The sequence below is a fragment of the Toxorhynchites rutilus genome, chromosome 2 (genome assembly GCF_029784135.1).
Source record: "Toxorhynchites rutilus septentrionalis strain SRP chromosome 2, ASM2978413v1, whole genome shotgun sequence".
NCBI lineage: Eukaryota > Metazoa > Arthropoda > Insecta > Diptera > Culicidae > Toxorhynchites > Toxorhynchites rutilus.
The window spans coordinates 226,519,346-226,547,205 of record NC_073745.1 but is presented as its reverse complement, the minus strand read 5'-3'; the positions used below and the strand labels follow the sequence as shown (position 1 = coordinate 226,547,205).

General features: G+C 37.4%; 1 protein-coding gene across 3 annotated transcripts; it reads right to left on the bottom strand.

The window, feature by feature from the left end:
- Nucleotides 1-155: 155 nt before the first annotated feature.
- LOC129768200 (protein wech) lies at nt 156-27,277 on the bottom strand. Of its 3 annotated transcripts, none has more exons than XR_008741648.1 (6): nt 26,593-27,277; nt 11,877-12,077; nt 9,942-11,808; nt 9,728-9,880; nt 2,718-3,137; nt 156-2,480 (listed from the first exon to the last, which is right to left on the bottom strand). XR_008741648.1 is itself a non-coding variant. In XM_055769676.1 (6 exons), the coding sequence occupies exons 3-6, from the start codon at nt 12,068-12,070 to the stop codon at nt 2,967-2,969; spliced, it is 2,385 nt and encodes a 794-aa protein (XP_055625651.1). In that variant the 5' UTR covers nt 12,071-12,077; nt 26,593-26,820; nt 26,976-27,277; the 3' UTR covers nt 156-2,966. The 3 variants fall into 3 exon arrangements, 2 of the variants coding, with proteins under 2 accessions (XP_055625651.1, XP_055625650.1); XM_055769676.1 differs by having other exon boundaries at nt 156-3,137; nt 26,593-26,820; nt 26,976-27,277; XM_055769675.1 differs by having other exon boundaries at nt 156-3,137.
- Between the last annotated feature and the right edge of the window lie 583 nt (nt 27,278-27,860).

Sequence of the window (27,860 nt, the reverse complement as noted above, 5' to 3'; positions counted from 1 at the left end):
AATTGCTCGTCTCGTTTCCTGGAATAAGGCCCATAACCCACCCATTTTTTACGTGGAGAACTGTTTGGGAAAAATCAACCGATTAAATTGCTTAATCAACCGACCCGTATAACTACAGTGAATTGTTTTCTTTCATTTAATAGAAACTCGTGTAGTTTTAAGTTATAAAATATTTATTAATGCAGGGATATTCTTCGCATGCCTTTATAGTGAGACAGTTACTTTTCGTCTAAACATTGCTATTTCGCCTGTTCTTGTATATTTAAAATAGTTTTTGTTATTTTCCTTGTCTTATGGTAACTATTAGCAATTATTTAGAATAACTTTGATCGTTATAATTCACTATATATGTTATCATCACTCATCTCTGCAGGTATTTAGAATCATTGACAATAAAAAGAATGTTGTACTTTCGTGTTTTTTTCTCATATATGTATGTATATATTTTAGCATCATGCATTTCATTGTTGTGTAAAATTGTTCTAAATTATCTAAAATTATTATGTGTATATTTGTAGATATCTCGCTGAACACATTCGGGCGTTTCGAGAGTAAAGCGAAGATCCCGAGAGTTGGGATCTCGCTGTACAAAACATTTAAAATAAAGCAGTAGCACGAATACATTAGCCGTTCTTTTAGTCCGTACAGGAACTTGTATTTAGGTGAAACTGTTTCGAGTGGTTTATATACTATAAGTTACGACTTATTTTTGTTTTTGTTCTCTTTGGGTGGGTAATGTTTATTTCGGTGAGGATGCGGATATTCAATCGGTTTGCCTGTTGGACGAGTATCGACTGTAAATTTATCTTTATATTTGTTATTTTAAATTCAGTATTGCTTCTCGTGTGTGCTATGTTTGTGTCCCATTTTCAAAACGCCATCCTCATCAAACTCAGATCAACATTCAATTTGTCTAAATATTTGACGCTAGAAAACGAGGGTATATTTCATTTACTTTTGTATCATCCGTCTCTATCCTCAGTCGAACAGCTCAGTCTTACTGGTTTCGATCAGTCAGCTTAAAACTAATATTGTATGTTTCATTTGTTTTGGTTAACTTGTGTTTTGCTCAGTTTTCCGTAATATATTTTCATAAAAATGCTCGTTGAATATACTTATCCTAAATTGCATTTCAATTGCATTTTCAGTTATTTTTGTCAAAATCTGCTGATCGACTCGTACAAGCAATATCTTATTTATTAGTAGAAAGCTTTTTTCAATACACACAATATTTTTCGTTTGCTCTTAATTGAACTGGATTTGCTTAATATAATAGATCTGCGTATAGCATAGAAATTTAGAAAAAAAAAAATACATCCATAACACGACAACACATATATTTTGAATAAGCATGCCGAATAGTAGTTATCATAGTGATTTTCAAGTCGAATATAATTTAAGCCAAGAAATAATGTATTGTTTGTTTTTGCTCTAAATAATAACCGTAAAAATCTTGGGCCATCTGGCTTTGACAGAAATTTCACCGTTTTCATTCAATTAGAGGAACTTACTGGACTTTTTCTCTTTCTTTTTTGTTGTTGAATTATGAATTCTGCTATTTTTATTCCCCTTCAATTTTCACTGTTATGTAGTAAAAACGTTGCTTATTTTCTTTGATATATTATTTCCATTAAATGTCTTCCTTCTTTGAGTTTTATGGCAACACTTGCATGTTTGATTTTTTTAGCGAATTGGATTCGTTCTAAATCAATCTTCGTGCAGCCTTCAAATCGATTATAAATCGAAATACTATCCTTCCTTTAAAAGAAACTGGTCACTCCTACAGTTTACTGGCACTAGATCCATGACCAATGTCGCTTATGGTAAGCGTGTTTTATTTTATTTAAACTGTCTGCTCCACTTTGTTTCGCGTACACAATCACAAGTACAGGGCGGTTTTTCTAAAACGCCTTTGTTTGTTTCTTCCGGTTGTACATCCTCATTTCTACTCTACTGTATCTTTTTTTTTGTATTTTGCTTCGCCATTTTTTTAAAGTGTTGATGCTTTTGTTGGTGAGGATTATCCTCGTACTATCTTAGATCGATTCATCTGAGATATAATCGAAAACTGGTCATTTATAATGCTCACGAACCTAAAAAATATTGTTTGAATTTTGACTGAAACATTTTCTTATACATGTGTTTTTAGGATGTTTTACTTGGTAAAAATTTCTGGTAATTCAATTTTCAAATTACATCACCACACTGCTTCACATAATACTTGAATCATCATTTTTGAGTTCACTCGCTACAAAACATACAATTCATGTGAACGGCATCATGCTTTTGACTTTCCAAAACAAAGATCTAAAATCTACTGAGTAACTTTAAAATTAAATTTAAATTCGTGCATTCCACGCAAATGAATTCCTGTTTCTTGGAAATGATGTATTCAAAAATAGAGATTGCTATAAATCAATTGTTGTCTCTTTGAAACTGGTACCTTGTTTATAGATTTAGGAATTTTGGAACAGAAACAACTGTAAGAAAATTGAGATAAAACAAGAAAAATTTGCTTAGATAATAAAACCACGTTATATTGCCTTATCAGTCTTTTGAGCTTAGTCTTTTTCTTTTTTTCGGAAGGTATGCGAACCTTCATATGCTTGTCAGGATAATTTGCCATGATTTTGATGCATTACTGCATGTACCATAAACTTCTCCATGCCATAATTCGCCACAACATTTTATCCTAACTTGTACTACAATTTACTCACCATTGCTCGTATGCTTGTACTCAAGTTGTTCAGCCTAAATTTCCTTTTTCAGCTTACAATTTCAGTTTGTAAAATATTCTACGAAAAAAGTTACACTTCTGCAGGAGGTAGCAATGTTCATGTGTCGTGTAAATTTTCTCTAGTTAATATATGAAACAGATTAAAATGAAAACAATCTCGTTCGAATACGAACATAAGCAAGCGTCAAGGAAAACTATAAAACAGTATACATAAAACACAAGTATTTCTCTAGTAAACTTGAATGAAAGTCTTCTGAGGACTACATTGATCACGAGCATCCGGCGATGTCTCGACCATTACAACAAGACGACCGTCAGGGAGTAACGTAACGTCACTGGGGCGGTCCTTTTCATCCGTTGGAATAGCCAGCGGACTATTGGTTGAAGGACGAATGTCGACCTGAAAGTTTTAACATAAATTAAGTATGAATTCAAAACTGTCATCTTTTTACAGTAGAACCCCGATTACCCGAGAGCAGATTATCCGTGGTGAGATTGCCAGACTATTCCGCGGATAATCGGGTTTCTACTGTAAATAAAAATGGATTTCTGTCTGTCTTTCTGTCTGATTCTTATGGACTTGGAAATTATTGAACCGATCGGCATGAAAATTTGTATGTAGGGTTTTTGGGGCCGGGGAAGGTTTTTATGATAGTTCGAGACCCCTCCTCACTCTCTCAGGGGAGGGGGGTCTACCATACAAATGAAACACAAATTTATGCATAACTCGAGAACTAATCAAGCTAACGGAACAAAATTTGGGATGTGGAGGTTTAAGGGTGGGTTTGGACTAGTGATATATTCAAGTGAAGAAATATGATGAGATTTATAGAAATCATATCAACCGTTTACACTAGCGTGAACTTCTATAATGAATATACTCATATCTTAGGTGAATTTATTCACCTGAAGTAGAACTGCATCCAACTTTAGTGATTTCTCAACAGTGAGAAATTCACAAGGGTTTACATATGCTGAATTTATTCAAGTTATATATACCTCGAATAAGTGTATCATATTTATCCTCACCTGTTTACACCTATTTTCACGTGAATAAATCCATCTATAGCTATAGATCTCCCTAATGTAAACCCGCCATAAGGGTCACGAAATAATTTTATTGTGATACGACACTCCTCCCCCTCTCTAAGAGAAGCTGTCATACAAATAAATCACAAATGTCTTCATAACTCGAAAACTAACCAATCAAACTGAACCAAATTAGGAATGTGGAGGTTTTAGGGGGCACGGAATGTTTTTATTGGGGATGAATACTCGAGAACTAATTAAGCAAATGGAACTAAATTTGGCAAGTGAAAGATTTAGGGGGCAATAAATGTTTCTATGGTGGCTCGAGACTCCTACCCAGTGACGTCGAGTGGAGCTTTCGCATCCGGGGCGCAAGTGTCTGGTTGCACACCCTCCCTCTCGCTATTTGTGTATGACATATGCCGAATGATGAAGTATTTGTGAATTTGAGGGTCTTTTTGAACCCCTACAATCATGTACCCGGGGACGGTCCCCACCCTCCAGACGACGCCACTGCTCCTACCCCCTGTCTAGTTTGTTTTTGTCATCCAAATGAAATACAAATATCTGCATATCCTGAGAACTAATCAACCAAAAGGGAAAGCGCAAAATTCGAGGAAGGAACGGAATAGTCCAATTTGAGTTGTCATTATTTTATTATATTTTCTGTATCAAACATGTATTCCATGTTAAAGAACACCATGTTATATGCAAGTGATTGAAAAAACTTTGTCTGTGAATTGTGTCTGAAAACATTTTTTTATTATAATGACCAGTTTTGGTAAAAGTACAAGGAAATTTATAGTTAAAGAAAATTGTAAAGGGTCAATTAGAAGATCAATTAATGAATAGTTCGGCGATTGGACTAATGAACGTTAGCTTGGTCAAAAAAACGTGAATGTTTGAAAATATTACTAAAAAAATCCATTTTGAGCGGGACGAAGTTTACCAGGTGAAATCGAACTAAAAATGCCAATTTTAAAAACTTGTATTTTCGATTCGAACGAAAGTTTGTATTCCGTTTGGGTTGGAGGAAAATCGAGTTTTCCACAGCATTTTTTTTTTTTACTTAAGTGTAACCTTTGAAAAGGGCGTATCGATTTTAGTAAGAGAAATCTTTGATAATTTATATCTCAAGAACTATGAGTTGTATCCAAATACCGTCTTAGAAAGAGTTATAGAGTATTGATGTTAAAACGTGAATTTTTTTTAAAAAATTTGCAAATGCTGCGGAAAACTCATATTTACTCCAACCCAAACGGAATACGAACTTTCATTCGAATCAAAAATACTCATGTTTTGTCATTTGTCGATTCTTCTTCTTCTTCTTGACTGGCGCTAACGTTCCCTGTGGATTATTTGCCGTCTCAACATATGCATTAACTAGCGTCATTCATTAATATTTAGTTGAGATTTCTTAAGCCAAATAACACACCTTGAATGTATTCCGAGGGGCAAGCTCTAGAATACGCTTGAGCACAGTGTGAGTCGAAGGAAATTTCTCTGACGAAAAATCCCCCGGCCAGAACGGGAATTGAACCCGAACATCCGGCATGATAATGTGAGACGCTAACTACTCGGCCACGGGTGCACAATCATTTGTCGATTACATTTGGAATTGCTCTATATAAATTTAAAAAAAAGATCGCCAAATGCGTTGCTAAGCACGGAACCCGAGGAATCGTCCAATTTGAACCGTCTTTATTTAGTTTGTTGTATTCGTCTCTGCCCATAAATCAATGTTATGGAGAGAAAAATCGAAAATTTTTCGAAAAACTGCAGAAAAATGGGAAAATCCGCAAAATTAAATTCCCACATATACTAGGCTGTCAAAAAAATCCTGCAGTATTTCCGCGAGGTGTCGTTGTAAGCGCGTAGTTCTAGTTGTATTCATTGTATCGAGGCATATGATAGCTTGTTGGAAAGGTATTTTTGCGCGCTATAATATATATAATAGTCTATAATAGTCCTTGACAGTGTTTTGTTTGGTTAAGTCGTTCGTGAGTTATAGTGTCGCAAATATGGAGCAAAATAAAGAGAAAATCCGACATATTTTACAGTACTACTATGACAAAGGCAAAAATGCATCTCAAGCTGCCAATAAAATTTGTGCAGTTTATGGACCCGATACAGTTTCCATTTCCACCGCACAACGATGGTTTCAACGTTTTCGTTCTGGTGTTGAGGTCGTCGAAGATGCGCCACGCTTCGGAAGGCCTGTCGTCGAAAATTGCGACAAAATCGCTGAATTAGCCGAGAAAGACCAGCATAGTAGCAGCCGTAGCATCGACCAAGAGCTGGGGATAAGTCATCAAACCGTTTTTAACCATTTGAAGAAGCTTGGATTCACAAAGAAGCTCGATGTATGGGTGCCACACACGTTGACGCAAAAAAAACATCTTTGACTGATCGACGCATGTGAATCGCTGCTGAATCGCAACAAAATCGACCGGTTTCTGAAGCGGATGGTGACTGACAATGAAAAGTGGATCACTTTCGACAACGTGAAGCGCAAACGGTCGTGGTCGAAGCCCGCTGAAGCGGCTCAGACGGTGGCCAAGCCCTCATTAACGGCCAGGAAGGTTCTGCTGTGTGTTTGGTGGGATTGTCAAGGAATAATCTATTATGAGCTGCTTCCCTATGGCGAAACGCTCAATTCGGACCTGTACTGCCAACAACTGGACCGCTTGAAGGTAGCACTCATGAAGAAGAGGCCATCTTTGATAAACAGAGGCCGCATTGTCTTCCATCAGGACAACGCCAGGCCACACACTTCTTTGGTGACGCGCCAGAAGCTCCGGGAGCTCGGATGGGAGGTTCTTTTGCATCCGCCGTATAGTCCGGACCTTGCACCAAGTGACTACCACCTGTTTTTGTCCATGGCGAACGAGATAGGTAGTCAGAAGTTAGCCACAAAAGAGGCCTGTGAAAATTGGCTATCCGAGTTTTTTGCCAATAAGGAAGCGAGCTTCTATAACAGGGGTATTATGAAGTTGGCATCTCGTTGGGACAAGTCATCGAACAAAACAGCGCATATTTGACTTAAAACAGATGATTGTAACTAATTTTATGAACAAATGAAAATTCAAAAAAAATACCGCAGGACTTTTTTGACAGCCTAATATTACAATTACACCGTGATAATCGTTGTCGGTCCATTCGATATTTGCGCTATCGAAATTATTCTTTTTTCGAAAGTGAAAATGGATTTTTAGGTGAAATAACGTTCTCCTATATCTTTCATCTATATCAGGGATTCTCAAACTATGTTGGCCAAGGGACCCCTTTTCCAGAATGAGGTGATACCATCGACCCCTATAGCTAGGCTGGCCAAAAGTACCGTTTTTTCGACCATTTTGAATTGTCCCGTCTTTTTATCAATTTGTACCGTATTTTGAGCATAGATAAAAAATATTTAAAATAATGTCCTGTTGTACTACTATTAGTTAGTGATCTTTCGAACATTTATCCGCCTTGTTGAAAGAGACGATGTATCTGCCTCTAATGTTGCTGTTAATTCTGATGATTTTATTAGAATTCCTCAACATAAAAGAGATCAAGTATTTTCAACCAGTGAAGTCCAAAGTATTCTTAAAAAATATAGAGGGTTGTGTACAAGAAAATATTACATTGTTGATGCAAGACTACGGATTACGCTTGTTTACCATTTCAGCTGCAGAGGGGGTAGAAAGACCGGTACCATGCTGTCCTGTGATTTCATTTTTAATCACTGCAATAGTTTAGTCGATTGAACATTAGGGGTTCGTTAGATCCGCCTTTTTATCAAAACTATCAGTGATTGAGAAACAAAGAGACATTGTGACATTTCTCGCTCAGAACCGGTCCCGGATTCGTAAAGCAATTAGAACGAGTTTAAACTATATGATTGATACAAAAAGCGCAATTCTGGCGGCACAATTGAAATGCATAGGAGTTGGAGATCACCTGAAAATGTGTAACGAGTATTAGTTACAATTGAGCAGTCATTGAGACGGTCTGACAGTCTTTCTGTATTTGGTGGCTGCCAATCCAAAGAAACCCAATGTATTATATTTACACTCTCCAAAGGTTACAGTATAAAGATTTGGAACTGTTTGAGCATCTGAGACCGATTCAGCGGAACGATTTTGCTTTTGAAGTTTGTATCGAGCAAACCCGTTGTGGGTTACATCAACGTTAGGTGAGACTGCTGAATGATCGCTAGTTAGAGCCAGACTAAGTATTAGAAATCGCAAACGGCTTATTTGAATCTAAAAAATTAAAAACGGATGGAGTTAATTTGCAATATCTCTTCTCTCCACAGTGTCCGTACAAAAGAAAGTTGCATTTACATTTCTAGCGAGCGATTTACGCACGCCTAATTATACCTCACGGCTACACCCATTCCTCGGAATAGAATATTCCAATTTTTAATAATTCAAACCATTTAAGGATTAGAGAATCGTAATGTATAAATTATCAAAAAATTCTCCGAGAATTTCCAACTCATTTCGCAACAAAAATAGTTATCAACTTTGAAACTATTTCATAAAATCGTAACAAGTTTTCTGATTTGGTAAGATTTTCTGATTTAGAAGAAGGTAGCCCTACGTCAAAAATAGTTGATTTAGGTGAAATATAGGAGGCAACATGTCTTAAAATCATGGAAAATTTTTACGATACTGCGTTGGAGTACATTGAAAAATGGAAGGCTAGTCTAAGAGAAACATAACAGTATTATATTGTATTAGATACTTGCCCTAAGATTTCATTTAAAACATCACATGCATCTAAGAATGTTTGATTGATTGGTTTTATTGTCGGTTTATTTGCTGAATACAAATTCTTCATAAAAAATATGAGTTTTCGATTTTTTGGGCCTACGTGTTCCGTTTTTATTCCTGAACTATTTGGTCAGTCTACCAATAACCAAATTATTTTAAAAATATTATCTTCATCTCATTCATACAAAATACCTACCAATTCAAAAACATTGCGGTTGGTTGTTAAGTGAGTAAATTTGACATCATTTTCTCAACAATAATATTGTAATTATTAATACAAACTACAACAATAATATTTTCTACTAAAATATTAGCCATTCTTATAACAAGAAGGTTCAACAACTTATACAGTATCTTGAATGTTTCAAACGAGAACTTGTTGTAATTAATAGGGGTCGATTTTTAGACCTCGTCGACCCCCAAAAAAAGTCGACGCCCCAAAACGTGCGGTCCTTAATGTGTTAAGCTTTGTATTCTGTTTGAGCGAGAACGGATAAGGGAAAGGAAATGCTCTTAGGGTGCTCATACACTGTTTGACTGAAGCCAAATATTTGATTGTTTTTGACAGATAAAATTTGATCAACGTGTACTGCTCAAATATATTCGACACAAAACATGACAAGCAAATAGTCAGTTATTGGATGCCTAAAATATTTTTTCGGTCCGTTCTTCGAACCTGTCGGTACATGACTAGGTTACTTTATATATTCAGTCGAATTTTTCCCATGTTCGATGTTTGTTGTTTGCCATTGTTTGCCACTGATGATAATTGAAGAGTGGCAAACAACATAATGTTTGTACAAATTTCAAACGAAACATTCCCCTTTATTCTGCGCGACGAAGATGGCTCAAGTCACGTTGATCCCGTGGGTGAATGGCGTTGAAAGGTGTTGAAAAGTAAGGTGGCTTCCTCATGGAAGATGGAGCATGGAACTTTGCTACCTTCCGTCATTCGCCGCGCGGAATAAAGGGGTTTATCTTTCAAGAAGTGTCAAATATTTGACTTCCGGACAAACAGTGTCCGGCTACCTTTAGAAGCGGAAGATAATAAAATATTGTTTTGATTGAACTGCGAGTTTTTTTTTCTAAACATTTTCCCTAAAATACAAATACACTGGTATCTACAGATATCATAAATCAAAGATTTTTTTGTTTTTCTCAGAAAATAAGAAACAAATGAATACAAATAAATACTTACTGCCCAGAGGAAATCTAGTAGAGGAGAGTAAACCATGACTCTCTGATTCTTGGAGTCAGCTACAATGACCCGGCCATCATCATCGCAGCACACTCCTGACGGACGACTAAATTCATGCACTGCAGATCCTTCGTGGCCTTTATGGGCGATAATCTAGGAATAGACACATTATCATGAACTCTTGCGAGAACGAATTGCAAATATATCTATATACCTTTGTCATAGACGCGTCAACGAGCAACAGACGATGATTTTCAAAGTCCGTCACTATGATGTCGCCTTGGGGCGTAAAGCATATACCACGCGGTGTGGTAAGACCCTTCAAATAACGATTATGGTGAACACCGTCAAAGCTGAAGCGTGAAATAAATTGTCCTTCTGAACTGAAAAGTTGAATGCGATGATTTCTTGAATCCGTAACTAACATTTCCCCCCTAATATTGACAGCTACGTCCCACGGATATTGAAACTGTCCACAATCCTTCCCGTAAGTACCAAACTTCAGCAGAAACATTCCGTTAGGCGAAAAGACCTGCACGCGGTGGTTATCCTTATCAACCACAATTATACGGTTCTGTGCGTCGGTGCATATGCCAGCCGGGAGATCAAACTGTCCGTTTGCAGTTCCTTTTGAACCGAATTTCAATTTGTATGCACCGTTCGGATAAAACACTTGAACTCTGTTGTTGCGACGGTCAGCCACTATAATGTGACCATCTTTATCTACAGCAATACCCCATGGACGAGAAACCTGACCATCATTATGTCCATCGTATCCGAACGTTACACTAAGCCCGACAGAAGGTCGGGCAGACACATGGGTCGGACATCCGGGCACACTTTGCCCTAATATTGGCATTCCAGGAATCGGAGCTGTCGTAATTGGCGAAGTGCTGCGCTCATTTCTTGATGACGGCATATGCTCCCAACATGAGGCTAAATTGTTACGTTGCTGTTGAAATGGAACTATGTTTCGTATGATTGGGCGACGAGTAAGTATATTCCCACAAGGTGGTTGAATGTATGCATTAGGACCATTCGATACCGAATTACTGCGTTGATTCATAAATATCACATCGCCCTGCATACGGATATCATGAACGAGATCAAAATTCGGCGTGACAAATGTGATGAACTCTTCCTTCGGCTGCAAGTTCTTGAACATAGCAGCATATTGTTCAATTTGACTTTCGCCAGTTGTTAATGTTCGTGCTATATCCATGTTATTCATGGAACCAACACTTTCTAGCGCTTTGGACAGCATATCAGAGGTGCTAGCCAAGCCAGCTAGTGCTGATCGCAGTCCAGCCATTTGATCCGCAAGAGAATTAAGTTTCTGCTGGCGAAATTTATCGACCCGTTCTAAAAGAGTCCTTTCACGATCTTCAGCGGCTTGAATAAAATGTCTCATAGATTTACGAATTTTACCCGATGCGTCCAATGCATCTCTTTCAACTGCTTGTGAGTACTTGAGAGCGAGATCAATACTAGCTTTAATGTATTTAGTGCCCAACTTTCCGCTTTCGATGATAGATAAAATCTTTTCCTTTGCTCCATGCATTATGTTAGCTACTGGAATACACGAATGATCCTTATGGTCCCAAAAGGTACATTCTTGACAAACAATTTTTCTACATGTCTCGCACAAATAGCGTAATGCTTCACCGTGAATATCACAGAACGGCTCATTTCCCATAGGGTTATAATTAGCACCATTGACGGACCCAATCGATGAGATTGCGTGAATAGAGATGACACAGTGATCTCTAGAGAAAGATGTTCTACTATGTTTATGAGTACACTCTTGACAAAGCACATCGTTACAATCTAAACAACGACAGATAGCTTGGCTGTTACAACGCCCACAAACCGCACCCAACGAAGACGTGCAGTGAGGACTTCCGGATGAGTTAGTTTGCGGTGATGCACTTGGAGTCAGTTGTGCCCCTATTGCACCGAGAATTTCACTATTTGGAGCACTTCCACTCCCAATTGCACCCAGAGCGTTCGAGTACGTAAGGTCTTCCGAAATGCCTGCACCACCTCTCTCTAGCGTAGGATTGGCAACGAACGAACTCGTACTGGAAGAAAATGGAAAACAAATATTAGCTTCAAATTCATGTAAAACGATCATCTGTTCTGAAAATACCTTTGTTGACCGCCATTGGGCATGGTTCCAATCTTAGCTGGAGCATCGAAACGTGGCAGAGAACTGAGTAGGTTCGAGAGAAAAATATGATCATTCGATTCGTAATCTGCATTACTCTCATTGCTGGACTGTCCTGAAGAACCGGACTGTGGAGTCATCTGCATCGGTGGAGCACCATTCGATAACAGTGCCATAGCGGCTCTGAAATGTTAGAAAAGATTAGGATATACTTATTATTAAAAACAGAAAATAAGAAGAAAATAACATCAACGGAAATACGTAAATCATAAGTTTATGATTCAGACTTCATTTTTAATTTTTTTTAAACTCTCACCAGCGACTCTCCAATTTAAAGTGACAAATGTATGTTGTTATGAACAAAGCTTTAAATATTTTAAAAAACTTAATAGGATTATCAGTAAGTTTCTTGTTTTTTTTCCAAAAATTAATGCTTTATTCTGCAAAAATGGTTACAAATTTGATATTCAAAGTATTGCCCATCGCTAGTCACAACTTTTTCCCATCTTCCTGGAAATTCACGGATCCCTTTGCGGAAATAATTGGACGGTTTGTCGGCTAACCACGAATTGATCCAATTTTTGATTTCATCAAAATTGGAGTGCTGGTCAACCAGGCCATGTTGCATCGATCGAAAATGGTAGGTAAAAGGTAGTAATGTGCAATGTCTGGAGAATACAGAGGGTGAGATAGGACCTCCCATTTCAGCGTTTCCAAGTATGTCTCACCAAATAGACAGCATAACCTTCTGGCCGTGAATATTCCGCGCGGCCATCGATGCATGGCCAGGGTATCCATACGCTGCCCGACTTTTAGGATTGTCGTAATGGACCCACTTTTCATCTCCAGTAACGATTCGATGCAAAAAAAAACCATTTCTTTTACGCCGTTGGAGCAGTTGTTCGCACGTGAAAAAAAAAGCCGTGCGACGTCTCGTGGCTTCAATTCATACGACACCCAATGTCCCATCTTTCGGATCATTCCCATTGCTTTTAATCTATTGGATATGGTTATATGATTTGCTGAGCTACTCCAAGTGTATATGCAAGTTCTTGTTGCGTTTCTGACGGATCTTGATCGAGTATAGCCTCCAATTCTTCATCTTCAAGCTTTTTTGGCGGTCCGGAACATTATTCGTCTTCCAAGCCAAAATTACCCCCTTTAAACCGTGCAAACCACGTCTGACACGTTCGCTTAGTTGGAGCAAAGTCACCAGAAACTTTCACCTAAATACGATGACTTTCCGCTGTTTTTTCTTCATATTGAAGTAATAAAGGAACACTCCCCGCAAAAACACTGAGCACGGGCTATGGAATATTTCCAAAATTAAGCAGGTAATTTTAACAAAATATAAAGCATAAATGCCATGAAAGCGTGAAAATAATTGTTAAGAAAAAAATGGTTCTTACGTATTTACGCCATCGCAGCGCAATGCTTATCATTAATTTATTATTTCGTGATGAAATCTATTTTTAGGTCAATGTAATGGGGGCGAAATCCCCATTTATCGAGGATAAGTAACCGAGGCGGCCCCAAGCCGCCAAGGTGGAGCAATCCGAGTCAGTCGCCGACCCGCCGTCGGAAGCGGCGGCCTCTCGCAAGCAAACCTTTGTTCCAATGATTGCCCGGTTAGATTGAAACATAGGAGACGATCATTTAGTTAGGACGATTACCTGGTGCATCACGTTTGCCCGGTTGATTTTTCTTTGAGATATATCTTTATATTTAATTGCAGAAATTTACCGGGCAAATGTAATGCACCAGGCAAACGTATGTCGTCCGACGCTTGCGGTCAGCGGGTCAGTGCCCGAATTGGATTGCATCACTTCGTTGGCTTGGGCCTACCTCGATTCCTTATCCACGCTGAATGGAAACTTTATCCCCATTACATTGGCCTCAGAATAAATTTCATTACGAAAAAATAAACATAAAAAGGTGCGTTGTGGTGGCGTTAAACGTTCTATCTATATAGATGGTATTCAAGTGACCACGTTTCTCGTAAATGCTCTAAAATCTCGTCGTGTTATAATATTGTTTTTTGTCTCCTTCTAACGCACCATCTACTTTCGGGAAAATATTGCATTCGGGTAAATGTCGCATTCGGGTATATGTGGCATTCGGGTATTTGTTGCATTCGGATAAATTTCGCATTCGGGTGAATGTTCATTCAGGTAGATGTTCCATTCTGGTACCAGTTACATTCGGGTATTTGTTACATTCAGGTATTTGTGATTCGGGTGAATGTCTTTCTTTACAGCTCCAACGAACCCTTTAGATGAGACCTCGAACGTATCCAGCTCAACCACGTAATTTAGAGTGGAGTCAAGTCGCGATGTAACTTCAAAAACAGGGCGGAAGAATCCAGCGAAAAGCTAACCATTCTTCAAACTAGTGTTTGCAACTTTTTAATTCTGGGATAAGAAGATTGGCAGACCACTCTCGTTTTGTTTTGAATTTACAAAATTCCAAAACGTATTCATTCTGTTCTTCCATTGTTCAGTTAGACCACCGGACAGCGGAGACAGTTGATATGATCGTTGTTGTGTTATTCATAGCGCAACAGCCCGATCTTTCTTGCAGAGCAAGGCAGTTGTGTGGATGAATCGATCTTCATTCGACCGTGGATTGGTCTGCATCGCTGGTGATTGTTGCGTGAATGTAGTTATTATATAGCAACACAAAGATGGTCAATTGGGGACCCTGAGTTTTGAACTCACGATCGATCACTTAGTAAGCGAACGCGCAACCAATAGGGCTACGAAGACCCCCCATATACCCATTTAAATTCATTACTTTTGAACAGATGTACCATTTGAATCCAACAAACCAACTCAAGTCAGAAAGAGTCATTGCGCCGTTAACTCATAAGAATAAAAATAAGAAGAAAGTAGCGCTAACATATATTTTTCCAGAGGAACGTATATCTTTTCACAAACGTATTTTTCTAAAAATATCTCTCTCTGACGAAGTACAGAGTATTCGTAAATTCTATGAACAAGTTAAAAATAATGTTCCAGACTGATTAATGAAATATCATATTGCTACTCTCATCTTCAATTCATTTTACGTTAGTGTTATATAGCTTATAATATTGATTTTCAAATTAAGAAACAGCGAACCATTTTGTAAGAAATTAGCAAAGCATCTATTATAGGTCTTGGGACTGATTGTATTAGTGGCGCATCAATGCAATTCTCTGCATTCACTAATCATATGAACATATATTTTAGGTGGCACATTTACACATTGCAATGCTAGAAAGAAGAAAGAAGCAAAACAGGACCTAATATGTAATAGTATGTGTTGCATGAATTTATCAGATGTAGCACGATACTACTTCCTGGTGGTAAACACCTTTTTCCGGTTGCTGCTGTGTGTAATAGCCCATATCCAGATGCACCATTCTCATTTAATACGAAGAGATCCGGTGGAACGACGCAGGCAATGAATTTTGGAAACCCGCACATTTTTACGATCCTCTATTTCATTTGTTTCCCATTTCTAACATTTCAACATCTTCTCTGTTATGCATTCAATTGAGGTGAAGGAGCCACATTTTCCCAGCAAAATGAATATCCTTCTTCAATACCGCGAACAACTTTTTTCGACATAATAATCCTGCTCCTTTCCTTAAACCTTAAAGTGGCCCTAACACGTTCATCAATAATAATATTACCAGTAGACATTAATAATGACATAATTTTTACAGTAATGTTGTGCCGAGACCAGAAAATCCGACTCACATCATTATTGCCCAGCATTTCAACTATAAGCGAGCATAATTGAGGCAATTCTGATAAAATAATGTCATTATAAACGATCGTGTAACGGCCACTCATGATTTCACCACACAAAAGTATCGAAATTGCAATAAATTTTCCAACATAAGTTCGTTCTAGTGAGCCATTTTGTTAAATTCATTTCATTGCTACAAGGATAGCAAAGTACGAAATATTATCAACAAGACAGTGCTGCTGCCTGCTTTCAACATACAATTCTAGGAGAAATCGAGCCAAACATGAATGTGGATGGAAGCATTCATTCATTGCGATTGCACACATATGCATTAATCATCTTCATGGTTCTCCTCTGCCATATTCTTCTACCTCTTGTTTATGGTTTCCTCTCAAACAGAAACTACAACAGCATACAATTGTAGTAGCTTAGCGTAAAAACGGGACCATTCCGAGGCGCATTAAATGAAATTTGAGACTCGCACTGCGAACCGAAACATGCCGAGAGGAAGAACGCACGATGCAGAAAGATAAAAAAAGAGGGACCAAAATAATGCAGAGACTGCCTCAACATTTTGGTTTCATGTTTTCGGCTTTCCTTTTCCGATCGCTCGATTTTTCCACCCTCAATTCCAAGTTGGCTCCAGATCGGGTTTACCTTTGTGTGTGTACCATCGTCTCGCCAAACATTTGGCATGCAGGAAAAACATAGCGATCATCGGTATCTGTGAAGAAAGTTCGACAACCAGGCAAAATTCTGCGCAGTAAATGGGGCAACTGTTCGCAATGAGCACGGTTAAAGATCACAATCATATACCTGGAAATATCTTTCTCTTTGGAAACAAACATGCAAGCGGCTTTTTTCTCACACTATAATAAACTAGTAGGTTACATCCTAATATGGAGCAATGTAACCAGTATATCGAACATTTTTCATTTAATTTGATGTCAGCTGAAAGCAAGCTTTCAGTTTTTTTACGACGGAATTCGTTCATTGTTTGTGGAAACAAACACAATTTCTACTTTAAAAAAATATGTTATGACCTTGACATATGAATGAATAGCAGTCATATTAATGCAATAATATTACATAGTTAAGCGTAAAATGTAGTTTTTTCTATTAAAAACGTTTAACGGTGTTTCCATTCCTCTTTAAACGGTATCAACACAGAATCCACTTTGGCAGTAATTTTGTAACTAATTTAATTTTGCTAATTTTGCCCATACATACAATGCTGAGAATCTGTCAATTTTAATTTTCGCATGAAAACTGACAGTACCAAGATAACCTGTTTCAAAAAAAGAAACCACCATATAGAAAGTATGATTATAAAGTTTATTAAACATTATAAACAAAAACACAACTTGAGTTCAAGGAATTTGCGGAGATGAACTGTATTAATTGACAACACATTCGATATAATATTATTCCTCGAAAGCACTTCGAAATATTTATCAAAATCACAAAAAAACGCAATTTATGCATTAGGTGGAGAAATGAAACCATGGACAAGGCAATTGGGTTTTATGAAATTTATGTAAGGTATATTATTCATACTTTGCATGAGTTTAAATTTCTCTAATCAGGATGAATAATAATAATAATAATAATATTGATTTTAATGAGTTGAAATTTGTCAAAAAATGGGATTATTTCTCATACATTTTTATTTGTACGTTTAAAAACAACGCTTTCAGAATCGTACAAATTTTTGCATATCCTCCATAAAGTAATCAAAACATAAAATAGCAAGAGAAATTAGGGTTCAAAATCAAATGAGGGGCTCAGAAGGAAAGGGGTGTAAATGATATGATCGATGTCTCTTGATCAACTTTTTCTTTAGTTAATAACTAAACTGTAAAAACATTCCAATTTGAGTTTGCTATAGAGTCCGATAGATGAGATTCTGACACATCTTCCACATTGTCAAATACAGCTGGGAATGTTCTTGCAGCTAAGTTATGACCAAAAGAGAGAATCGACGTAGAGAAATCTACGATGTCACTTACACCCCTTCAAATGAAATCAGGAGAATGGGAACTGGGGAAAACACAGACAGCCAAATTCGCCAAACGGCAACAACACAAAATTAGGCTGACATGCAAATGAAACACAAATTTCAACATAACTCGAGAATTAACAAGGGGGGATGCTGCACAACTCGAGAATCAACGAATTATAATAACATAAGGGGCAATAATGTTTCTATAGTGGTTCGAGACTCGGGTAACTCGAGAATCAATCAAGAAAACGGAAAAAAAAATTGAGATGTGAGGGTTTTTGAGTACGAGAAATGTTTCTATGATGGTATTACACCCCTCCCTCTTCTGGAATGGTGAAGGGGTTCCATAACAATATTACACATATTTCAACCAAATATGACAATTGAAAATTTTCGGAAAATTCGGAAAATTCAATTCCCATATGTTCTATAATTACATAGTGACAAGCGTTATTGGTCCATTTGTTGTTTGCGCCAACGAAATTGATTTTTGTTCGAAAGTGGAAATGGATAAAACGCACTCCTATATCTTCATCTATAAACAGAAATGGATTGCCGAATGTGTTGATAAGAGCAAAACTCGAAGAAGGAATTATCCGATTTAGGGCTATCTCAATTCTAACGTATTTTGTGTATCGAACATTTACTCCATGTAACGAAGAAACATGTTATTTGCAAGTAATTGAAAAATCTTGAACGAGAATTGTGTCTGAAAATAATCTGATTTTATAATGACGAGTTCTGCGATTGGACCAATGATCGTAAGTAAGAAAACGTGAATGTTTGGAGGTATTGATAACAAAACATAAATTTTGAGCGGGACGAAGTTTGCCGGGTCAGCTAGTGCAATATACGAATCGAAAAAGTTTATCGCTCGCAAGAGGAATAATTTAATCACTTCGAATGTTAGTTAAATGTTGAAAAATTTATTTAATCCATCTAGGAATGATATCGTATTTTTCTCATACTACAGAACATGTTCATCGAACGAAACCACACTACAGGTAAACTTCGATATAACGTACATTTCACTTTCAAAATTGTACGTTGTGTCGAATCTAACGTTATATCGAAGCATAATAAAGTACTCACAAACGTAGTCTATAATACATTATTGGTCGTGCAAAATCTGATGGCTAGGGTCGAGGCCAATGTTCGCGCATTCGGATTTAAAGGCGAAATAAATTTTATGAATGATGCCAGAAATAATTTTTATTGTTTATTTCTACTCCCTGAAAATTTGGTGATAATCGGATAAAAACTCGATTTGTGAGAATATATTTTGTTTGTGCGAATTTTAAATGATACCTGTCCTGTCCTCTGTGTTGCGAAGAGAAATTTAAATTCATCCACCTACTCCGTCGTCCTCAACGAGAGTAGGGTAACACGGGGTGATTTGGTCATATGGGGTGATTTGGACCACCCCTTTATCTCAAAAATTACGGCTCAACTCAGATTTTTTTATAATGTCATTTCCTTCTATTGTTGAACCGTGTGTAGCTAAAGTAAAAAACTTTGGTAAAACTTCACAACTAGAGGGAAACGGTAGCATGAACACAGCAAGCACTTAGATCGTCAAAAAATGTGAGTTTTCCGATCGTGGTTGTCCCCGCTAATTAAACAAACTTTTCGTGTATTGTGCAGTAAAGTTATGTTCGCCTACAGAAGAGTAACAATTTGATGTAGCGAAACTGTAAGTTTAATAACAATAAATGAAATTAATTGCATTTTAATTTTTGCGTGTTATGTGGCGTGACATGAACACGTTTCTGTGGGGTGAATTGGTCCTACAGGTTTGATACTTTTCTTTGGTCTAATTGATTCCAGATGCCGCTGAAATACAAAAAGAGGATGGACAGACAACGTTGGAAGAAGGAGGAGCTTGAAAGAGCAACGTAGGATTTTCTTTTACCAAGCAGCAAAAGTGTTTGAAAATGCTCGACCAACAGTGAAAAGATTCATGCAGAATTCGAGATGGTGTCAATTCAACTTTTCTGGTTCCGGAATCTGGCCAAGACACCTGGTATCGATCCCAAAACATTGTTACTGATTGTAACATTATCCCAAAATACTTTACATAAACATAAGTATGTTTTTTTCGATGAAACACACACTGGACCAAATCACCCACAGACGGTCCACATCACCCCGCATCAAATTTTAATGTCCAAAAATCATCTTTTTCATTTTATGGTATATTTGGTAGATTGAAGCTTTATATAATGATTAAACATTATTTATTGAGAGAAAACAAGTGTAGCTCAGTATACAATGTGACATTTTTTATTTAGACCGTATTGGTTTCGAAATATTAGGCGATTTGCTTAGGTGGTCCAAATTCCCCCCTTTTCCCCTACTCCTCTTTGGTCTTTAACCACCATAGTTCTAGATATGTGTGAGCGCAAAATGATGAGAGATCAGTTTTTTTACTCAACACTCGGTCGCGCTAAAGTGTGGAAAGAGAGCGCACAAACTCTCTTACAGTGTAGAGGATAAATTCACTGGAGAGTACACTCTTATGAGCTTTTATCTGTGCGCTCCGGAGTATACACACATGTGAAAGAACAGAAGTGGCTTCCAATAAACTTAACGCTGTGGTGAACCGAGGTGAAACATGCGTGTGGATTATATGTCGAATGAGATTTCACTCTTCAGTTTACTCTCCAGTGTACTCTTCAATGTACTCCTCAGTGTGGCAGAGTGCGGATCAGCGCACTTCAGTGCTGGACACCGGTTTTCGCACACTCGAACTCCCAAGAGTAAAGAGAGTGTAAGAAAGTGTTACTCACTCACACCAAGATTTCTCCCAACTAGCGCACAATGGCGTTTTATATATTCGCCGGTGGAAGGAAAAAGCGCATGGTTTCTCTCTCGTGAGTGATGACCGTATCCTCAGTTTAGGCATAAAACCCGCGCGCGGGTGTATTATTTCAGTGAAAATGCCATCACAAGACACAGCCACACTCGCACACGCTCTTGCAAAATTTCTTTTCTTCTCTTTCTCTTCCCAATGAAGCGGCGGTAGGCAGTGCCAAATGGCGTAATTTCAAGAAAATCACGTAAAAAAGTAAAAGTAAAATAAAACCACGTAAAAAAACGCGTAAAAAAGTGTAATCCAGTGTACCGTTCTGAATCAAATTTCGTTCTTTACTTTGTTCTAATATCTCGAAAAGCTTAATGCACTGATGATATAACTATCAAATTTATATCACAATTTCTTCTATAGAGTAATCCCTTGGTTACACTATCATTTCACATAAGAACTACATTTGAATTATAACATAATCGGCAGAAATCTTACAACACTACTTATTATCGTTTGTGCTTGACGTTCGTTTAGCGTGAGCCCGTAGTATTTACCCCTTCATCGATATTTAAATTTCTGTCGTGTTTCATCATTTTTCATCATCATTAACAGTTTACTTTGATTGCTTGGTAAGTGTTTCGCAGTTGACTATAAAATATAATCAAGTGTAATGCAATTTTCGTCCCAAAAAATACAAAATAAAGTGTCCGAAATTTGAATTCAATCTGTCCACAATTTGATTTAGTCTCCGAAGTTTGATTTTTATTCGCTTCATTTGAAAAGCATTTTATTCGACGATTTTTTTTATGTTTTCAATCAAATAGGTACCAAAGTAGAAAGCTTAAAAGCATATTGAACTTATTTATTAAAAATATCAACCAAATAATACATGTGCATAAAGTTTAGATCTGTTTTCTGCATCATATGCCTTAAGCGTCCCAAATATGATTCAGAACGGTATATTTGATCAGTACACGTTGTTCAAATTTTATATGTCAAAAAAAAGTTAAATATTTGGCTTCGGCCAAACAGTGTATGAGCACCCCTATGAATTTCTACTGTTGTACTCCTTTTCCACTTCTAGCAGTTTGTCAATGTAATATGGCGGTTCAAAAATTAGGTTGGGGAAAGTACAATCCATTATTTTCGCGTGAAATTCTAAACTTCATACAAGATGTTTCGGATTGTCCGGTTTGGGTGAAATATACCCCGTTTTGTTGTATAGTTTGTTGTCATTTTAACAATCTATACAAGCTTCATGTTCGGGTGCCACACCAATTAACACCAAAAAACATGATGGATCGAATTCCCATCTGCGAAGCCTTGGGCAAACGGAATGAAATCGACCCATTTCTTAAACGGATGGTGACTAGAAATGGGAAATGGGTCACATACGACAATGCTGTGCAAAAACTTTTTTCAAGGCCGCATTTTTTGTGTGAATTAAGAATGTTTTTGAGCTTCTTCTTCTTCTTCTGTAGGAACATTGTACCACTGCGACACTTAGTTTGATCTATTGTAGTGCACTCCAGTTTGCTATGTATGCAGTGTCAGTTCGTTCGATCACTCAGGGAATAAGTGATAGTCGCACCAGGACTTTGCATATCCCTCCCACGAAGGTATAACTTCCTTTATGAAGTTCCTAGTTGTTTTGAGGATAGAATACATTCCCAAACTAGCTTTGACTGACAAGTGTATGCTTTTACTGTATGAAGAATCGCTTGGCTATCTGAGAAGATACAGACGTGGGCATACCTGTATTTTCTAGCCAAAGAAATGTTTTTAGGATTATTGGGGGTTGGTGATTTTCCTGTCGATCATTCAATTTTCGCAAAGTCATGCATTGTGTCAGTAGTGGTTTTAGGGTACAACACATTGAAAGCCGTATGGGAAAAAGATATTTTCCAGCAATCAGAGCCGTGTTCTTCGGTTGGAAACTGAAGGTGTAAATTAGTTCAACTGCGGTTGCTATAACAACCACAATACTATTAATTTCGGATTTTCTGTTTCCGTTTTGCAAAAGGTGCTGCATAGCATAATTTAAGGATTATTTAAGGATATTATTAGAAAGCATGATTTGTAGGCTTGTAGAAATGGGACCTGTTAAATTAGAAATGTTCTGTTAAATATAACGTTGGAGACAATTATCGCAAGCAATTTCGAACATGCACAAATTTCGCGTGATTCCACGGTAATATCTGACATAAATTTTGCTTCCCTTCTTCTGGAACGCAAACTTGTACCAAGGACATAATTAAATTGAATATACGCAACAGTGGCTTCATAAGTTGGACAAACATATTTTTAACACATGCAGTAATTCCATCTGAGCCGAAACTATTCGACGGTTTCGGTATCTTAATAGGTTTGAAAAGCTCTTTGAATGAGTTTTCAACACACCTCGCATTTCTCCAAACTAATGTCCGTTTCTTTTTGATTAATGGATAAGCTGCCGTTCTACGCATAGTTGTCCCATGTTACTTTTTGACAATTTTCTTCATAAAACGATGTTTTTATGCCTAATCTTTTAGAAAAACACAAAAACAGTTATCGTTTGTTCCCAGTATTTCAAAAAACAACATCAAGTTCAATTGTCCCATGTTGATATTCTAGGCATAACTGTCCCACCATGAGTCTGTAAGCTCGTAACCAAGATTGATTGATTCAAATGAGGGGATCTTTTCACATTTCATTGAACATTAGTTTTTTGCTTATAAAAAACCCAATATGTTGTTAAACCGAAGTACTTAAAGCTTCTGGTAGACAAATATGCTAGAAAACTTTGCGTTTTTCTCAGTTGCTGATTTTGGAACATGGGCAACTATGCGTAGAACGGCAGTAAGGTAGTTGGAAGGCCTCCTTTCGTTTCGAATTCCTAAACTTCCAGAATGGCCTTGAATTTTTGGATTCCAGAATGACTTCGTTTGAGATTCCGTTCGATCTTTCGTTTATAATAATAAGTTTATAGGTAAGTTTATAATTTCTCATTAAATGGAAAAACATATTAATAAAAAAAACGAAACTTCACGATAACTTATTTAACTTTTATCCCTTTTTCAGTTTATTTCGGATATAAAAAAACTAAAGAAAAAGATGTAAGACTGACTCCGAAAACTGACTAATTTCACTCTTAGAAGATCCCCATTCATCACAAAAAAGTTTACTAAACCAATTCAAGGCTTGACGCCGGACTCGGTACCTTGGAATGGTCAGTGTTCAGTGTTGAAACCTCGTTCTAAAAATATTTATCACGTTTCAATAAATGAAAAGCAAAATAATAAGAAGAATCGTGTTAATATCGAACGTGTACAAGTGTACAAGGCTCGTAGTTCGTCTCAGCATTCTTCAACAAACAATAGCTTGCAATATTTTCATAGAAAGGTTCATCCAACGTGAAAAAAAATACTTGCCCTTGATAGCAAATGACCATGTATATATTCAAATTATTTCACGAAGTTTTAATGTTTTAAAACAACAATGATGCTTACCATTCTTCTTTCATATCGAGTCACAAACCATTTTAGCACCAATATTTCAAATGAGATTCTGAAAATATGTTTTACTTCGACGATTGGAATTCCCCTACAAAGTTTGATTTCTCACTCTCAAACATTTTCATACACTTTTTCTTTTCAATAGAAAACTGATGCTCGCTCAAGAATGGGGAAAGGTTTTTCCTCATCTTATGTGGATCGATTCTGCCCACTAAAGGATACGGTTCGAGAAACGGCAGTTCTTCGTAAAACGTAAAATGTTGATAAACAACTACACATGCATAAGTGAGGCAACGGTGCAAAGATGTTTTCAAAGGTTCGTGGCATGCATCTGTATGGAAAAGAACTATTATCATCATCCATCTATCCACTTCCACGGCAACCTCCATGGGACCATCTGCTGCTGCGTTCTGGTTATTCTCGCATTTTATTCCTTTTTATGAGTCTGATTGTCCGTCCCTTCATTTTGCGTCTCGAAACAGCAAAGCGGAATAAACAACACATCCCTAACCGAATAAATTTAATGCATTTCTTCAAATGAAGTATCAGCTGGGACAAACGATTATCGTGAAAAAAAAAGTAACTAATAAATTTAAAATCGTCTCCGACCTGCCATATTCGATGCCTCAGTTTCACTTGTGCTTGGATAAAGTACAAGAAAGTAGAACCCTTTCCTTCTACGAAAATATGGGCATTAGTTTTTCCGGTTACAAAGACTGGTCGCAAGAACGTGACGAAAGCCTTGAATATACAGTTCTAAATTGCTCAACACTATGTTTGGGGTGTCATAAGACACAAATACCGGCGAAAATCGGCCCTTCTTGAAGGGAAGAAAGGTACACTCATTGCAAGAAGGGGACGGTAAACAGTAACCGTCAGATGGCAGAAAAAACATTTGCTTCTTCTGCCAAGGCGCACAGAACGTTATACCAAGCAAAATAACAACAAAAACAGCAACCACGTAATATTCGGGGTCATTGAATCCTAAATCTGTTGGTATTCAACAGAGTTCAAGAACCTTCGGCTGATAAGAAGCGCATGCGTCGCACCTTCACCCATTCTGGCCCGTGTTTCCCTTCAAAAATCTGAAGGATATAAACAACCAATAATGCGAAACATGCGCCACTACCGAATTTTACTACCAATGGAAAATTTTGAGGATGACTCTTTGGAAAAATGATACAATTCTGGAAAGCACCGAATTCGAGGTGATTTTCCGTGAAAATATGCACTCATTTAATTGTTCGTAATAATTGAGTCACTAGTTCAATCTAGTTCAACTCAATGATTTTTGAGAAGTTCAGTGCGTTACGAACTAGAGCAATTTTTGTATCAAAGCTTTAATATTCTATCTATCTTAACAGTTGAATATATCTGGATCTAATGTTATCTATCGTAAATGAACGGAATTTCACAGAGTGTAAGGTCCGAGCTCGTTGATCACGAATATAAGTAGCTATTCAGATTATCTGAAATTGCACATTGTTTAATTTTATGTTTGGAAACAAAATCAGATCGTGATGTTCTTCCTTTCTGAAAATTACGAATCTATATCAACACAATTCCATTCTATTCTTTAGTCCTTTACTTATCTGATTCTTTACCTAGGGCCTACCCAAAAAAAATACTCCGAAGGTTGCTTTTTATTCGTAACAGTTTATGCTGATGTGAAATTATCGTTTTACTGCGAAAACACCCCAAGTTGTGGGGTTCGGAAGAAAAATGTTATAATAAAACATAAGATGAAAGAAAGAGCAAAAAAAGGTTGGTGAAAATACTTCACCACCGGATAAATGTTACACACCATCTGTTATTTACACTCTTTCTTCTATCGTCCATTTCCTTCTTTCTGCATCCAATAGCGAGCAAAAATATCTCATTTGTTTCTGGTACTGTTCATTCGTTGCAAAGTTCAAATATGACCGAGTTCCACCGGGTTCAAGAAAGTTTCAAAAGGCATTCATTCTCATGCTGGAATGACTGCTCAGTGTTTCCTTTTTTCCAGTTTATTCAATTGGTAGACGAAGCGATCCTGTTTCAAGATATGAGGATATTACATTGTATAGAAAGGATGTGTTTCTGAATTGAAAATAACAGGTGATATTATTCTATGTTTGAACATTTTCTTCGAGCTACTTGCATTGTTTTAGAATGACAGTGAGATGATAGCTTGCCCAGAGGATGATTGCAAAATTTTCCGGAGTTCGAGGGGTTTCATTTCATATGCTACTAAACGCATCCCACAATTATCTACCCTGTCTCGAAATTTTCCTGACTCTTATTTCTGCCGTTCGTGTATATGCTTTCCCCTCGGCCATGTTTAATTTACTTAATCAGTATGCGATGCGTGTGTGAGTGTGTATGTGCGCTGCGATGAATGCAATGCGAGGGAGAGGAAAATCCCTGGCAAAGTGCTACGAACGGAGGAAAATGTAGTTTTGTGTACAACAACGGAAAGTGAATCGTGAGTACGAGACAAACCGTGCGCTCATATGAAAGAATAGCATATATGTGACTAAACATACAGACAAGAGAGAAAGGGTAAAGATAAAAAAAACAAAGAATGTGAATAGTAAACTTGTTCAATTTCTTCTTCTTCGAGATTACGATTAACCCAAAGATAGGTTCATTTCAATGAGATGTTTTCAAAAAATAACTCACCTTATCGCCCTCCAAAATACTGATAAGTGCTACACTTGTATTTTATCCAATGTGAACAGCAGCCACTTTCACCTTGTAATTGTGTCTGTTATACAAACTTCTTCACAAACTTTATAAGCCAGTTTCTAGTTATATTTTAAGCAGTACTGTATCATAGTAAGTAAAATATTGTTCTAGCCCGGGTAACACTTAATAAAAACAAAACTCACAGAATACAGAACATTGTAACTGGAAACGGATACAAAAAAAAACAGCAAAACAACCTACGGTTCAATAGAATTCGGAATAGGGACTGTTAACTTATGTACTGCTAAAATGGTTATGACATACACCGACCCATTGGAGATACGAATCACCAAGTATCAATCCCTTTTTGCTTTTACCTAGCTCTTTTGTCAGTAATCTTCCTTTGACTTCTACCGTTCGCAGTCCTGTGTTTCGACCAACACACACATTTATATACAACGAATAACAATCACAATGGAAGCAAACTAAATTGTGAACCACCCGCCTGGTGCACGCGAAAACCCAATTGTCTGCTCAGATCGGAACGAAAAGAAATACTAACTCGATAGCGGTCTCTGTCCCGGTTTCGTACCTCGGTCGGTAGAGAACCGCTTTTCATCTCTTCTGCTTCCCATTTGATTCACTTTCTCTTAGCGAAAAAGTTTGGTTGGATTCATGCTGACTGCACTCACACGGCCAAACTTTGTTTTGGTTCTATCATCTAGGGTTTTCTACGCATTGTACGCAGGCAAAGGGACTGACTCATACCGCCCGGAGCATCTGCGCTAGCTTGATGTGGGGGCAATACTGTACAGATCTGTGGATAGTGTGCCCACAATTTCAAGTTTGAACGGAAAAAAAGAACATTCCCCGAGCATCAATTCTTGATCCTTTTATGTTTTGTCTTTCGTGAAAACGTATACATTAAAAAAAAGCAAAGTGCAAATGTTAGATGACAGAATGAATGAAATCTACCCAATTGAGCATTGCAACTAAGAGCTCGGCACCGCCGAGTTTGGGAACTCCACGTCCCTGCTAATATTAACTATTCGCAGTTTAAGTTTATAATCGGATTTGTACACCAGATGGCACCACCTAATGTTTATCAATGACCTACGCGTCACTTGAAATACCTATTCGGTAGCTTCCAAATCAGTTTAAGGTGCTTGATTTTGTTGTATGCACATTAATTATCAATGGACCGGGAATTTGAAAATTGCCAAATACAAAAAAAATGGAGAGAGAGAGAGAGAGAGAGAGAG